The sequence below is a fragment of the Ambystoma mexicanum genome, chromosome 2p, assembly GCF_040938575.1.
Source record: "Ambystoma mexicanum isolate Mex_15411 chromosome 2p, UKY_AmexF1_1, whole genome shotgun sequence".
NCBI lineage: Eukaryota > Metazoa > Chordata > Amphibia > Caudata > Ambystomatidae > Ambystoma > Ambystoma mexicanum.
In genome coordinates this window covers 1156562597-1156579908 of record NC_090923.1, presented here as the reverse complement: position 1 = coordinate 1156579908, position 17312 = coordinate 1156562597, and the positions used below count along the sequence as shown (strand labels likewise).

The following is a 17312-nucleotide window of genomic DNA, read 5'->3' as shown; positions in this document are numbered from 1 at the left end:
CTCCTCATGACGAGTGGGAGAGATCCAGGCCCTCTCCTGTAAACCTCCATACCTGACATTCCACAAGATGAGGGTGGTGCTGAGGACGCACCCCTCCTTCATGCCCAAGGTGCCGTCGGACTTCCATCTCAACGAGCCCTTGGTGTTACCTGTTTTCTTCCCGTTGCCTTCGTCGCCGGCTGAGAGGACTTTGCACTCGCTGGATGTCGCTAGAGCGCTGAAGTTCTCCGTGGACCGCACAAAGAGTTTTCGGAAGACATCACAGCAGTTTGTGAACTTTGGACCTGTGAACCAAGGGAAGGCCCTCCTCGAAGGCTTCAATTTCCAGATGGCTCTCCGGCTGCACCGGTTGGCAAACCGACCGTTGCCCGGCTGTCCGAGAGCCCATTCAACCAGAGCGTTCGCTGCTACCACAGTGTTCCTGTCTGGTGTGCCCCTGCTGGACATCTGCATGGCTGCTACGTGGAGGTTGATGCATACCTTCACGAGATTCTACTGCGTCGACCGGGATTCCAGGGAGGAATCCAGAGTCGGCCAGGCAGTGCTGCGCAACCTGTTCGCCTGTAGGTGAGCCTGGTGAGGAGGTAAGAGATGCTTAATGTTGAGTTGTTGTAATGCTTAATGTTGAGCCTTGCCATCTCCCGTGGTTGTGCATGTGTGTATTGCTATGTATTCTTGTATTCATGAGCATGTGAATCCATGCCAGACCCCATGCTGGAGAAGGAACAAGTTACTTACCTGTAACTGTTGTTCTCCAGCATGGATTCACATGCGAACCCTCCCGCCTACCCCTCTGCGGCTCTTCTCTTGGTGCTACTGCCACTTTACGTGCTACTGAATCTGAAGATGGCTGCCAGAGGAGGGGCTTGGGTAGAGGGCAGTCATTGGCTGGGGGCAGTAAGACCCAGAGACCAGTGATTGGTTACTAGAAGAAAGACAGTTCAGAAATGAAAGTGATTTTTTCTTTACCGAGGATTCCCAGCCTGACGACGGGGAATATTCATGAGCATGTGAATCCATGCCAGACCCATGCTGGAGAACAACAGTTACAGGTAAGTAACTTGTTACACGTCAGGATTTCATAGAGAATGGTAAGGCTGTTTCATTTGTTCTATTTTAAGTTGTCTTTGTTTATTTTATTTTTTCATAAATAGACTTTCCATACAATCCTGTGTGCTTCTTGTGCAAATAGGGGAGGTAGACTATATGGAATCGATACTGTTAAGCTTGCCTAACCCAGGTTCATAAAAAGAACTGTGTTAAATAAACATTGTGTGCCAGATTTGGGGTGGGTGGAAAATTCCCCCGAAACGGATGTCACCCTATGAAATCACCCTAAAGTGCACAGTGGAAGCCTCTGCAAGGCAGGAAAAAGCTCTGAGCGCATTGGGGCTGATTCACAAAGATTTGCAATGGAGCGAAACAGGAGATGCCTGTGGCCAGCCCCGGTGTGCACCTCCTGCCTTACACCAACCTCACAGGAGGATGGTGTAGATTTGGAGATGCCTGGAACATTGTTGGGATGCCCTTGAGTCACATTTGCACATGAGCATCACAGAGATGCTCCAGGTATTCCCAAATTTGCTCCAGTTTTTGGCTTTGTGAATCCGGTATAAGGTAGCTGTTGCACGCCTGGGATGCTCGTGGGCATCTCATTTGCTCCAGGACAAAGCTTTGTTAGTCAGGCCCTCTGTGGGCCGAGCTGAGCCGTGCATCCCAACAAAGCCCATTGTGCATGAACAGAATGACTCGTAGCAGAGCAACAGAGAAATGATTTGTCTTTCACAGCCCTGCGCAGACCCAGAAGCTAAGCAGTGCCACCCCCGTGATGGGCACAACTCTGTTAAATGACAATTGTGCCACTGCTTAGAAAATAGATGGCATGGCGCCTAAATGACTACAGCCATGCTCAGGTCTTGGACGCCTGGAGAAAAAAAAACCTTTGCCCATACAATGTACGTCAGTCCCAACACCATGAACCAATCAGCCCGTCTCCCTCATTTTAGACGGTGGCTGAGGACTCTGGCATTCGATTAAATAACTTTTCTGCCCCATCGGTAACTCGGTCACAAAAAGGTGTCCTGCTGCATATAGTGCAGTCGACAGGGCGGAGCATCGGGTTACGAGTTGAAAAAACAATGGGTTCCTGGGTGTCCCTCTGCCGGACATTAGTCCCGGTTATGAGAGCCTTACCCAGAGTCTTTAGCTCACTATCTTTCACAGAGAAGAAATATCCCTGCATATCAGTCTTTGTCCTGCCCAGGGGCAGTCCAGCACCGAAATGCTAGGCAATTCTCCTCCTGAACAAGAGTACCAACAGAAACCCCATACACGTGTTTCGGTCTGGTTGGACCTCATCAGTAGGGTGGATCTGTGCCTCTCTAAGAATAGTGAGCAAGGGGTCCACGTCTGGATTCCCCTAGTAACTTTGGGTCCTTGGAATTCTGCGCCCTCCTCCATACTCCACTGCCACACCGGCCGTTGTGGGATCCCCTCCACATTTTTTCCATTTCCACCACTGCCATCTGCAACCCCAGACACGTGCTTCGGTCTGGTTGGACCTCATCAGTAGGATGGAGCTCTGTCGTTGGTAGTCGGGTTCACAGGAGAATTGCCCAGCATTTCGGGGTGCTGGACTGCCCCAGGGCAGGACAAAGACTGATATGCTAATGGTTAGTTCTTCTCTGTGAAAGATAGAGAGCTAAAGAATCCGGGTAAGGCTCTCGTAGCCGGGACTAGTGTCTGGCAGAGGGACTCCCAGGACCCCCCTTTGGGTTACGAGGTAGGAACATGGTGGAGGGAGGGGCGCGATGCATAAAAAGGACATGGAAGTGAGGCAGAGCATAGAGAGGGAACAGCCGAGCCACAGAGCTTGAGAAGACATGACTGCCAGGGCCATCTGGGCTGCCCCATGAAATGTGGAGGGGATCCCACCCGACTACCAACGACAGAGCTCCATCCTACTGATGAGGTCCAACCAGACCGAAGCACGTGTCTGGGGTTGCAGATGGCAGTGGTGGAAATGGAAAAAATGTGGAGGGGATCCCACAACGGCCGGTGTGGCGGTGGAGTATGGAGGAGGGCGCAGAATTCCAAGGAGGCAGAGTTCAGAGGGGGTGGAGCTGCCAGTTGAACTCCGATCAAAAGGAAATGTTCCAACATAATAGTTTAAAAATGGCAGAATTTCTTTCATTGCTTGAAAAGTACACACACCACATATCTTACAATGGTTTGTGTACTTTTCAAGCCATCACAGCATGTACCATCCGTTTCACAATTTATTCTGACATCCCCAAATACAAATACCAGAATTCATTTGGGAAAGGCAACAGTGACTGAGCCCGCGAAGATGGGGGCTTGTTGATTCTTGCGTTTTCCAAATGGATTCTGCTTTGTACACACTGTGCGCTTTCTATTCAGCCACAGGGTCTTTGACCCTCAGCGAACCTGGGGGCTCGCCTAAGTCATCTACGGTGCTCTGTGCGAGCCACCTGACCTCATCGATAGACACCAGCTCTGTCTTGGCTCCCGAAATAAGGACACGCTTTGTTTCGTTCTCAATCCTTTTAACATCTGTTTAAAGAGCACATTCGCTGTCTGAGGCCCTGCAGCAGCTGTGCAGGCCCCTGGCCCCATGCTAAACCAAACAAAGCATACCAGCTGGAGGCAAAAATAGTTGCAGCTACATGGCCATAGAAGGCCACGTCAATGTCACAATAGCTACATTCATTCGTTTCCGTTATTCTAACTTCGGTATAGGAAATCTTGTCAGACGTGCTGCTCCCTAGCTCTCCTCAACCGAACCGCGTGCAGCCTTCTGCTTTCGCTCTGTCACTCGCCCCCACGTACTGGCAATTCCTGCGCACCCCAGAAATGATACGCTCCCACATTACTCTGATGAACAACCTTCTCTCCAGGGGAGGGCCCCGGAACCCCCGCCCCCCCGCCCACCGCATTGCACACCTGCCTATCTGCGAAGGCTTCATGCCGGTCTTGTGTTGTCCTAATTTACTGTTTCCCGCTAAACCGTACACGCCATTTAGGGCATACGCTCTTGGCGCACTGCTCATTGGCACTCCCCATTTCGTTTTTAATAAATACCTAAGCTTTCTGATGCTTTGATGGGAACGCTGTGAAAGCTATTGTTGGCCGTTCATACACGCGCTTTTGAGAATTGGCAATGGGCCCCTCCTTCGTCTCCCCTCATCTTAAAACGTCTTGTGTTCGCAGTGCTTTGGGAGTTCCTACAGGGTGGGCAAAGCGGCCGGCGCCACAGCCGTGCTCCCCTCCCCTGCCCTCGCTTAACACACAGGCAGGAAGGAACATAAAGAACCGCCCCCGGGGGCGGATGCGCAGTCTACTGTTTACACACAGTGGTGAAGGGTTAGAAGGATGGTCACACCCCCTCGCCCCATAGTGACAGTGAAAAAATGTGTTAACACGTGACAAAACCAGCCAGCATCCAGATTTGTCAGCATTTGCACCAGGGCCCAGAATTTAGCAAATGCATTTGGCACCAGAATTGGCACTTGTTTTGTCCATATTGCCCTAAGAATTTCACAATGGAATGCACTGAAGAATGATGGCTAGAAAGCTTTTTGGAATGAACCAAAAACCACTGGCATTGCTAGGGCCAAATCAAGGGGAAAGACCATACGCAAATCAGGCTTGGTCCCGGCCCCAAAAGCGGCAGGCCAGCCGGAACTGCTAGGTCACATCCCTGCTGCCAGGGCTTTAAGTGGGGTAAGAAATCGAGGGCGGCGGGCTTGTTTGGGGGCATGGCTTGCAGAATAGGTGTGGAGTAAAAAGTACACAAACCATAATAAGGTATGCCTATGTAAGCTGTAGAGGAGCCGCTGCATGCGTCTGCAGGAAATCCCGCCCCCCCACCTCCTATATCTTGAAGTCCGAGACTGCGCCATGTTTGCCACCAGCAGTTGTGCCAATTCCGCAGCAAGTGTTTGAGAAAAGTTATCGTCTGAGGAAACCCTATTGAATGTATCCCCTTGAGACAGCAATCTGAGGGAGGAACTCCCTGAAGGAATAGGAAAAAGAGTGAAAGAGAAGCCAGTGAAGTCACAAGAGACAAGCATGATGCACTGAGAATATTGGCTGAAGAGAATGTATGGATCTAGCAGAAACTGATGATGAAGTTAAGAATCGATTAAACTTTAATATGCAGAAAAGAAGACTGCACGCATGCGTTAGAAATGTGACCGTTCAATGATTGTACAGACGCTGAAACGCAAGTAGACTAAGTGATCATAGAAGCTGGCTATACGTAGTGAATAGACTGCAGGCGAAGGCCCCATTGTATAGAAGCTGGACGTGTCATGAATTTTAGTAAGCTGAAACCCATGAAGAAGAAAGGCAGAGAATTGTCGGAGCAGGAATAAGCTAACATTCTGGAAGAGCCTGGCAGGGCTGTCTGGCTTGGCATCAAAACAGAAGTAGCCAAGGTCGCTTATCTATTCTCGAAAGCAATAAAAGTTACAAGGATGAATCCTCCCTTATCGAGGGGCAAAGAAAGAACACCAAGATTGCCAAGTTTTATTCCTTTAAGACATTTACATGCTGCAGAATAGACCAGAATCATGGTCTCTTGTCATGTGAGCTGAATATGGAAATGGAGTTGAGCTTGGAGTCCTAGAACAACAATGGTGAAAGTGTGTACTCCCATATATTCCCACAGACGAGGATACTTTGCAAGGCCAAGTTCAAAGACAATCTGCATGGCAGAAGGCATGGGTGATAAGAGACGTCAGGCTAATTGGGTGGGGAGGTAAAGTCAAGTCCACCTCCTGGCACCTGGGTATAAGCTTACGTGGTGCTAAGGGAAACAAATGTTCCAGACATGGCACGAGCATGCCATCCAATTGTAGAAGGCTGTATAACGAACGGCCTTATAGTTTGAGAGCCAATGATATACTGTGTACTTAACATTGTTGAAGATTACATGTTTAAGAGGTAGGCATAAGTTGTCCACCTGACAGTAGATAGCCAATCACAATCCCAGCCCTTATAGAAAGTATACTTGGATGTTCCTCTTTGTCCACCTGACAGTAGATAGCCAATCACAATCCCAGCCCTTATAGAAAGTATACTTGGATGTTCCTCTTGAACATATCACAATCCCTCGTAGGTGTTTCTTTGCCACGTAGTATGACATCACTGCTGATTTATTTTGAATACAAGTATTTTTGTATGCAAAATTTGTCAAGGACTGAACAAATGTCCGTTGATGTCCATTGTAACCTCCCTGTTTTAGATAATTGTTAATAAACGGCAACCTTTGCCATCTTCCTGTGTTGGTTTGATTATTTGGACAGTTATTCTGCGAACCCCATCCATTGCATGCACGATACTAAAGAACCATAAATTCAAAGCATTTATATATTTATGTGCGTACCTTACTATGGTTTGTGTATTATGCAAGCCATCTTTTATAAACATAGAAATGCTTGAAAAGTATGCAAACCATAGCAAGGTAGGCACACAAATATAACATTTATATATATTTGTGTGCATACCTTATGGTTTGTGTACTTTTCAAGCCATCTGTTTTAAACATTCTATGTTTATAAAAAATGGCTTGAAAAGTACACAATTGAATACTCCTTTTATAAAGCTTTGACGAAAGTCTGAGGCGTCTTTGGCCATCCGCAAAGCTTTATAAAAGATGGCTTGAACTGTGTACTTTTCAAGCCATCTTTTATAAACACATAAAAATGGCACCGAGTCCCCTGATTTCGCCGAGGGTCAAAGACGCCTTGGTGACGGGAAACAAAAGGACAGTAACTTCCTCTGGTGGGCCCTCGCGCGAGGGGGGCACCAGAGAAGGACTCGCTGACTCAAGTGCCAGTCAGCCACAACTGCGGCTGGCTGGCTCTTCTGTCAGCTTGCCTGACTCGAAAATGGCAGGGCACATCTGTCACGGCTGCGGCCGCAGTGGGATCATTTGTCCCACCAATGTTGTGGTGGGACCGGAGGGCCCTGGCAGGGCCCCGGCTCAGCCCCACTTTTTGGAGACTGCCGGGGCACAGTGCCTGCTTCACGAGATTGCAGGCATCCCTAGACATGTTTCGGTACCCTGGGGTGTCATCAGTCAGGTGTAGCTTTGGTCTCTAAACGGAGCAAGCTCCAGACCCTTGTCTGAGCATACCTGTCACAAGTGGTGAGGCTACTGCAATACTGAAGAGTGACGGCTGTAAAGTTTGTTATTTCTGTGGGTGTTAGGCAGGAAGCCCACTTTTTAGTACACATGGTGGCCCTCTGTACTTTATACTGGCTTCTTCGGGTTTGTGGCTTGTTTTCTCCTAGCAACCCTCGAGTAGCTGTGTTTTTCTTTTTTGTGCTCTGACTTGGTGTCCTTATGACTCCTAAGGCAGGGAACCCCAAAGTTACCCGTACCCCTTAGATTCCCACACCGAGCCCCCTTTCTCTGTTAGTCATGTGGCCAGGCTGGTGGTGGCGTTTAGCCTGTGTAAAGTGGTTCCACTGGGTGCTGTGCCACGACTATCACTTAGAAAGCCCAGTGAGCTTGAGAGAATCGCTGATAGTACTTGTACCTGGGGGCCCAGACCACAGGGCCTTAGGGAAGATCTCCCCAACACTGAGCAACACCCCCGGCCATGGTTTCTCAGGCTGCCATGCCAACTGCCATGGAACTTGTTTGGGTTGCTTGTGTCTATGTGAGGAGGGGACGTGGCTTAGCAGTTGGACTGGACTGCTGCCATTGGTGGGACTGATTTGCACAAGGCCAGTCCCCATCTGGGTACAAAATGATGGTGTTGGCGTGGAAGGTTGTCCAGAGCACTGGCAGTGGTTACATTCAAAATGTTCCATCCCTCACATGTTTAGTGACATCGTTCAGATTTTTTGTGTTTGCCTGATGGGTTCCGAGCGAAATTTGGAGCAAGCCTGTTTTCCCAATTCCATAATAGTGAGTGCACAGGCGGTTTCTTCTCTTTGTCTGCTTGTGCAATAAGGGACAGTTAAAATGTTGCTGCTTTTTTCCAATGTGGAAAATTGGCCTTTACAATAAAATTATGCTTTTCCTGTTACGCAGCACAGTGCAAACATTACAATGCGTGTTTGCGTGCATTATAAACAATAAGGGCCTGATTATCAGAGCATTTTCCTATGGGATTGCACCATTATAAAGCACTTCTGTGAATCAGGTCCTATATATGTAGTATGCTTTGGTGCAATGCTGCTCCTTTACATTCTGTGTTACACAAGCTGCAAAACGGGTAGTAAACGAAGTTGCTCAATTTATAGCTGATGTTAGATAATGCAGCCCCAGTTGTTGTGTTGTCACCTTTTGATTGTGGCAAAAAAACAAGCATTGATCAAAGCCCAATCAAAAATGGGCGTGCCAGTGGGCCTACTTTTCGTTGCATTCTGGGACTGGTAGTATTTTTGTATAATGATCAAACGAAACCTCCAAGTATCCAAATGCAAGGATTTAAAGCCAAACCAGCAGACCTTGTCCCCCATTCCATGTGGTACTTTTGGCGCACCCCCTTTTGGAGGGCCTTTCCTGAGAAAGAATGCAGAGTTTTTTTTTCAAATGCCACCTTTATCTCTCCCTTTTGCTAACACATTTACTCTGCTGCCACCTTATTTTCGGCTGTGGTACACGTGGTACACTGCCCATGCCACCTCTCCCTTACCCAACAGCGCTGGCCAATGGGCCGGCTCTCGCTGGATCCGGCATCAGATCTCTAGCTGGATCTCGGGATACGGCTTGACCCTGCCCCAGCCCCGGAAAAGAACCGTGCACAGTGCGCTTGCATGCGATCTAATGTACGCTAAGTGAGCGCACTGTGCACAAACCAGTGTACACAGTGCGCTCGCACAGAGTACATTCGAACACCAAGGCCCAGTGGTATACCGAGCGAGAGGGAGCAGTCAGTAGGACACCTCTCCCGTTCGGCACCTCAATGAGGGTCAAAGAACCGTGCACAGAGTGCTTGCATGCAATCTAATGTGCGCTGTGGGCGCGCACAGTGCGCTCGCACAGAGCACATTAGAACACCAAGGCCCAGTGGCATACCGAGCAAGAGGGGGCAGTCAATGGGACACCTCTCCCGTTCAGCACCTCAATTCCTGCCCAGCACGCTCATTGTCCAGAGGCGCTGCGGGCAGCGGTGGGGCTGTCAAGTTGTTCTGTGTCAAAAGAGCATTAGAATGTGAGCCACTGATGGGAGGCAGGGAGGGGGACCTATTAGCAGTGACTTTGTCTTGAGACATGTGAATGGGAGGGAGTGATAAGTGTGCATTATGGTGCATGTGTTATGACATGACTCTAGCCTTAAAACCCAAGGGGGGTTTATTAGGCTCACTTTGAATGCAGGATGCAGGATGGCGGGAATAAAACTAAAGCCATACTCGTAGTGCTCAACTTATTTCTATGACAATGTATGTAGTGTATAGTTAGTTTACTATGAAAGGCTAGTTTATTACGTAATGTGGTTTGCTTCTAAGGCATTGCTATAAATAAATTATTATTTAAACACAAGAAATGCAAAGCAAAACCTTAATAAATATGCATATCAACTAAACCTGGGAAGATTTGCTCAGTTGCTTAAATGGTCTACATCCCGGTTTCACCATTAACCAAAGTGTGTCATCCTGGGCAAATCATTTAATCCCATTGGGCCTCATACCGGCAAGGCTACCTCCAAACTCGCATCTGGATCTGGCACCCGTGAATGGGCAATTACCGGGCTATTCTGGCTCAACCAGACCCGGTAATTGCCCTTTCGCAGGTGCCTGGCCCAGTACATCCCCCATTCCCATTTGAGCCCCATAGGGCTCAATGGGAATGCGGAGGGTGGTAGCACCGGTACCGTTAATAACGGTACCGGTGCTACCATCATGTTCTGCTCGCGGGTGCCGGTGCAGCCACCAGGTCAGACCTGGTGGCTGCAAGGGCACCCCCGAGCAGAACTCCTAGTATGGCGGTACGGTAGCAACAGTGCCGGTAGCGATACAATGAGGCCCATTGTGTGTTATCTGCAGCTCTGTAAGTGATTCTGATTCACTTCAGAGCTTCTGTTAATGTATCATGCTATTAAAAAAAAAAGCCTAATGACTATAGAGTTGCTCCATATATACTAGTGGAATTTAGGTATTTTGCAGCACAAAGTTATTTGCCACTTGGCTTACTTATGGCAACTTATTGTAAAGTAACTTCCATGGTGCCTCCAACTATCCAAGACAATGCCCCTTGCTATGTCATTTTCTGTCTAGTCACTTCTGCTTGTGCAATCCATATGCAATTGAAGAGCTTTGTATATATTTTGCCCCAAAGCGAGTGGACAGAGCACAATATAGATGAATTTTCTGCATCTGTAATGACCCTGCAGTTTTATTTTTTTGTATTCTTTCAAATGCCATCTGCCACTAATGGCGTGGTGGTGGGAGGGGGGGGCGGGTATGTGCGTGCAACATCGGGCTCAGACGACATACGTTAGGCACACGCATCAAGGAAGGTTTCCGACCTATATTGCGTGCACTGGCATGACGTGCCCGCATATCCTTTACAGTGGCAGCGATGACAGCTGTATGTTGTGGACAGAGGCATCCTGGGAAAGTGATGCTTATTGTGCTGTTTGTGATCATATTTTTTTTTCAAGGTACAGAACCGATTATAATTGGCAGTGTTGTAGCATTTTTTTTTTAAAATAAAAAAAGTGATGTAGTAATCCACCATTTGAACCCATTATTTTTAACTTTTCGTCGCGGGAGGCCCGCTTGCCCCCTCCACCACGGGTCCTCTGTGGGTTGGTTCGGATTCCCTTGCTAGGCTCAGTTGCTCGCGTCAATTGGGAGGAAGAATTTCCATCCTTCCTCTGGAAACAAATCACCAACTGCCTCTGAGCGAGACGTTGGAGGAGTGCCAGACCAAAAGAGGAGTGGCCCATGTGGGGCCTCTCCCAACGTAGCCCTGTGTTGCTGCGAGCCTCGCCCCAGCTCGGGCGGGAAAACGGGGGCTGCGCCAGGCCTTGGCAGGGAGAGGAGATTCAATACTCGCGCCCGTGACCCCATAACAGCCAGACTGCGTAGCCAGAAAAGCTGGGCAGCGTGAATGGCGCTCTTCCGCAAGCCTCTGGGAATCCCATGGGCCTGGTGTAGCATTGTGGGGGGCTGGATCCCTCCTCGGTAGTTATGTGCGCAACCCAGCCTTCTCTACAAGTACCTGACTGCAGTTATCTTCTCCTTTTAAGAAGGCAGCCGGGTGGTACTTGGTCCCACAGTGTTGTTAAATTGGCTTGCTAGAAAGGGTGGCTGGGAGGGGGAAGAAAAGAGGTGTGTGTGTCTGTCTGTCTCTGTCTGTCTGTCTGTCTGTCTGTCTGTCTCTCTCTGTGATTTAATCAGGGACTGGCACCAGGTCGCTATGTCAGGGCGACATTTACAGACTTGGTGGTTGACCCAGCTTGGAACGCGTGGTTTCCCCGCAATAGTTGACAATTAGTGTCGGTGATGAGACGCCAAGTGTTGTGGCCATGCACGCACCACATGGCAAGGGACCGCGTGGAATGGCACAGCATAGCGCATCTTAGAATTGCATAGCAGCGCGTACAACATTGGCACTTAAATGTGCTGTGGGGTCGCCTGCATGCAATGTTCAGTGTCCACGAGGCGGAGGGGAACTTGCTTGTACTTTCATTGTCGTCTCCATATTGTGGACAGGTAAACGCCCCAGCCAAGCTTTTACTAATGGCTGCCTGGTTTTGAGCAGGTGCAAAACTCAAGTGACTTCTATAGGAATACGCTTTTTTTACGTCTGCTTAGAAATCTTGTGCAGGTGTAAAATGAAGTCTTAAGTAGGCTTATTATCGCTCTTGGCCAATCCTCTGCATTGAATTAGCACACAAAAGAGGCAGAGTGGGAAATGGCGGTGTACGTGTGTTTTGCATCGCATTTATGTCACCATTTCTCCCACTCCACCCCATTTTAAAAATCGGGACCTTTGGTAACATAGCTCTTGAGCACTGGACCTGGGGACCTCTACTCTACGCTGGCAGTTTTGTCTGGAGGTTGCCAAATTTCCCCCATTCGACGTCTGCATTCAGTCTGCACGCCTTTCTGGGCGACTGTCGACCAGTGCTGTTTTTGTGTGAAAAGTGCTTCTTATCCCAGGTTTGGATCTCAAACCCCAGAGATCAAAAATGAATATAAGAGCTTGACCTCTAGTAAGGGGAGCTAGTGCCCCGACGGCTCATGTCCTCTTTTGGGATCTGGTCCATGGTTTCAGCAGTTGACCGGTGTGGCGTGTACCAATAATTGTTCCATCTGTGCCCTTATTCCACGGCAAGCCATGGATCTGCTCTGTGCGTTCCGCAGCCTCATGTTACATTATATGAACTTATTAGATCTTTGACCTTCTGTAAGAATGAATTTATAGACTCCGATACGAAATGTTGCACCAACAAGGTTCTCTGAGCGGAAACATAAGCTAAAAAAGGAGTTGCCCAAAGAGCAGCAGATTGCAAGAGGTACCCTAAGGGACTGCTGCTGACCCCCTGTTAAATATCTGTAGCTCTGTGGTTGTCGTCTAGGGCCTTCAATGTGCTGAAGGACCTCATGTATACATTTGTTCTGGGGACCTATTCTTCTAAAGGGGTCCCACACTTGTGTGTGTTGCACCGCAGATGTATGTGCACCCCTGTATCCATGATGCACTTTTGGGTGTGTGTGAGCCTGTGGGGTAGGGCGGGGTGGGGGGGTCATACAAAGATTCCATCAGTGCCTGGAAGCACATGGCTTATTAACCCTGCTACATTGCTTTATCCTGCTCATTGCACCCTCCTTGAGTGCTCCTGATTCACTCGTTCCTTCTGTCTGTGTTACCCTCTCAGGTCCTGTGTATAGTCATCCTCATCTGCTACGGCGCCTCACGGTACGCGGGCTACACCACCCTCCCGATTGTGGAAATGATCTTGTGCATCATCTTCTTCGTCATCTTCATGCTCAAACTGGACAAGAGTATAACCTTCATCCATTGGCCCGTGACTGTGAGTATCGGATGACATTAGCCTCGGCGCGCACGGAGTATCTATAGCTGGGTGTGAGCTGTGAGTATTTGAAGGCTGTGGTCTGAGTGCAGATGGTGAGCATCTAAGCAGCATGAGCTGGTTGTAAGGAGAGTATGTGCGACGTCTGCCCTGAGGGTAAGTCGTGAATATGGGAGGAACATTATTTGGCTGGAGTAGGCACTGAGCATCTGAGAGCCCTGGACAAAGTGCAGGCGGGGACGTATCGAGGGATACTGACTGTGGTGTGACGTGAGGGTCTGGGGAGCCCGGCCTGAAAGTAAACTCTGTACAAGAGGTGCAGGCTTTGTGCAAACAGTGAGTGTTGGCATGGTGTGTAATGGTGCAATGGGCCTCAGGGTTTCTGTGTAGGGCTAGCGGTAAGGAGAAGAGCACACAACAGACAAGCTTTGTTTTAGCAGGGGATATCCCAAATGTATATTTGACCTCAACAAGGATGTGATATGGAGATGGGGTAGAACACTACCATATGGCACACTCTACCAATGTTTTTCTTTTAAAAAAACATGTTTTCATCGCATTTCACATATAAACAAATCTGGGCAAGGGGAAATAATGATTTGGCCAGAATTGGACAAATGCCGAAGCAGGGATTAGAACCCAGGCATCCAGGTTCCAAATACCAAATGTTGGTACTTCGGCCACGGGACCTATCCCACTCCTAAGGGACGTATCAAGTGGACTTGCATTGGTATGCACTGTGAGTAGCTGAGTGGACTGGCTTTAATGGCAACTCTTGAGTCTGTGGGAGGACCTTCCTTGGTGTGCAGTGTGTACCCAAAGGCACTAGCTTGTGAGTGAACCGGAAATTAACTTTAGAGCACTGTCTAGTGCATATGATGCAGAACATCACAGTAATGCATTGCTGCGAGTTAGTGGATGCAAGAGAACAAGAGTACGTTTAAGCTGGGATGATATTTCAAGATGGCAGCAACTGGTCAGTCTTTGCAGTTATGGGGTACAGCGTGTAACCAGCACTTTATGACAGGAAGCTTATAGCAGTTGGTCATTCTTGATGGTTACAGGTTGTATTATTTGAACGATTCTAATGTTTACAGAGTCATCCCGATGAGTATACCTTTCTTGCTGTTGTAGGATCCTGGTTCTCCAGCATGGGATCTGGCATGGATTCACATGCTCATGAATATTCCCTGTCGTCAGGCTGGGAATCCTCGGTAAAGAAAAAATCAGTTTCAGTTTCGTTTCTGAACTGTCTTTCTCCTGGTCTCCAATCACTGGTCTCTGGGTCATACTGCCCCCAGCCAATGACTGCCCTCTACCTAAGCCCCTCCTCTGGCAGCCATCTTCAGATTTTTACTGCACGTTCAAGTGTTAGCTCTCGAGCTTTTACTGCGTTTTGCGATTTTTCAAACAGTTTAATCTCATTTGTTCGGTCAATCGAGCCTCAAGCTCCACCGTTGCTACTTCCGATCAAAGGGGGACCCGTTTCGGAATTTTCTACGCCCCTCAAGGGTGAAGTTTTCGTCGAGTTTCACTTCTTGGAGGATTCCGGAAGATCCTTGAGTCCTACCCCACGTTCACATGGCCCAGGACAAAAGAAACATGACGCGCGGATCCAAGCTGTTCAGGAGCTGCCCTGGATGCGGATTGCAGAATGTCTTCAAGGAGGATGAGCATCCCAAATGCTTCTACTGCCTTCACGAAGTCAAAACGCACGTGGAGAAGGACTGTGCGTTTTGCAACATCATGTCGGAACGGACTACCAAGGATCGGCATATCCGCCTCACCAACTGGCTGGAAGGGAAGAGCCCAGCGATAGGTGAGAAGAAGAGGTCCGAGCGGTCTTCTAAGACCATTGAGGGCGCTCCGGCGACGGGGGCCCAACAAAAGGCAAAGCACTGAGAGTCCGCGGGCACCGGGAGCGCCGATCGGTCAGGCTCCTCGGTTGCCAGGCAGGGCGCACTTTCACCGACGCTATAAACCACGAGCCAACGCTCTGGCTCGGGGAAGAGGAAATCGGAGAACCCGGGTAAGCTTTGGGAGAAGTCCCGGTCGATCCCGATGGAGACAGCCGAGGGGGAGCGAGGCGGTGACCCTCCCCCCAAGGTGAAGGCCTCAAGTGCGTCCAAAGTCGTGAAGGCCCTGATTCACCCGGCTAAGGCCTCTATCGAGGGAGTCGTGGCATCCCTTGCGAAGCCTGTGGAGGCTACCCCAGTGGAGGCGACCTCGGGGCCCAGAGTTTCCCTGCCACCGCAGAGGGAATCCTCTTTTCAACCCATTGATAATACCCCTGTGGAAAAGAGGGGGGGGGGCGGTGGCCATCACGGACACAGATACAGCCTCTGAGGAGGATCTGGCTGGGGTCGCGAAGATCCTGAATAAGAAGTTAGAGGAGGTCCGGTCCCACTGGAGGCGGATGAAGAAAGTGATGGTGGTGCCGACGAGGAGCCCGTGGAGGCGGAGGATTCCACTCCCCAACTGTCGCAGCCGGTACCTGGGCCACAGGACAACTCGGGAGCAATCTTGATGGCGATCCAGGCCTTGTGTACGAAGATAAGGACAAGGTTGCCCATACCCCCAACGGACAAGCCAGCGGAGCCTGGACCGTTGGGAAGCCCTCCAAGCAAGCGGAGGAGGATTCATCTCCCCCGCCCTTCCAGCCTTCACGGCTTTCGCAGCCCTCATCCCCTTCCCCTGATCCAAGGGATGACACGTGAACAGAGACGCCCACGACGGGGACGGTTGACGACGGTGGTTACGATGGGATGGGAGTCCCATCACCACCTCCTCGGGTCTCCCCGCCCGATGAAATTGGCTCCTTCCACCCCATGATCGCCAGGGCATCCGTGCTCTTCCAGCTCTGCCCTGAGGAACAGAAGGACGGTTTCCTCTATCAACGGCGTGAGGCCAAGAGGAAGACGGTCCTCTCAGTTCCATTACTTGATGACATCTGGGACGAGGGGCTGTTGCGCCTGAAGAACCCGTCCACGACTCCTGCCAAGAGAGACCGGTACGAGAAGAAGTACCTGGTCCCGGATTCCACCCCCATGTGCCTGAGGGCGCAGCCGACCCCGGATTCGGTCGTCTCTGCGGCCGCCAAGAAGAAAGCGGCCGGGGCGAAGGCTTCAACTTCGACCTCCCCGCCGGACGGCAAGGGGAAGAAACTGGACGCCGTGGGACGGCGGGACATCTCGTCAGCGGCAACGACTATTAAAGCGGCCAACGCTCTCGCAATTGTGGCCCGCTATGACGGGGAGCTGTGGTTTAAGATCGCTCCCCTGCTGGACTTCCTCCCGGATGACAAGAGGGCTGAGGCCCTGGAGATCCTACAGGAAGGCGAGGTGGTGTCGAACCACGCCATAATGATAGCCACGGACATTGCTGACACTGGTTTTCGCCAGATGGGCAACAGTGTTTGCCTTCGCCGGCGTGGTTGGCTCAAGGCAACCGATTTCCGCCAAGATGTGCAGACCAGAGTTCTGGACCTGCCTTTCGATGGGAACAACCTGTTTGGAAAGACAGTGGACGAGTCACTGCAGGCCATCAAGGCCGACACGGAGACGGCTCGGGCCTTGGGAGTGTTGCAGCAATGACGGCCGCCCTTTCGGAACTCCGGAGGAAAGCAAGGTGCCTCTAAAGGATTCGGCGGCGGCTCCTCGACCTACCGCCAGGCGGCCCGCTCCTCGTCGCAGGAGGCCTACAGAGGACACAGCAAGTCGGGAGGATCTCGTCATTGTCGCCAAGGAGGCCAAGGTGGCAAGGCTGCTGCCAAGCAGGACTGAACCGGCCATAGCGTCGGGCCCCCATCTGAGCACCCCGGTGGGAGGCTGGCTGGCGAAGTTCGTCAGCGTGTGTGAGTCCATCTCCACCGACCGATGGGTGCTGGATGCCCTGGCCCGCCGGAACACTCGAGTTTCTGAAGAAGTGCCCCCGCATTCCACCCGTGGCCAGGAAGGAAAACCACATCCCTCAACTGCTGCTGGAAGTAAGGGCGATGCTGAAGAAAGGAGTCATTGAGTTCGTCCCAAAGAGGCTCCGGGGCACCTGAGTGTACTCGCGATACTTCCTCGTAAGAAAGAAGACCGGCGGCTGGCGACCCATCCTGGACCTTCGTCTTTTAAACAAGTACATCAAGTCCCAGAAGTTCCAGATGGTCACCCTCCAGCACGTGCTGGGACAGCTTGAGGAAGGCGACTTCCTATCGTCACTGAACTTGGAGGATGCCTACTTTCCCATCCCCATTCTAAAAGGACATTGAAAGTTCCTCAGATTCGTAGTCCAAGGGCG

At 50.4% G+C, this 17312-nt stretch overlaps 1 protein-coding gene across 1 annotated transcript in view; it reads left to right on the top strand.

Annotated features, from left to right (window-relative positions):
* PLP2 (proteolipid protein 2) overlaps positions 1-17312 on the top strand; it is a 155492-nt gene that overhangs the window by 98941 nt on the left and 39239 nt on the right. The window contains exon 2 of the mRNA XM_069645275.1: positions 12870-13025. Coding sequence (XP_069501376.1) covers positions 12870-13025 — 156 coding nt within the window. The remainder of the gene's footprint in view (positions 1-12869; positions 13026-17312) is intronic.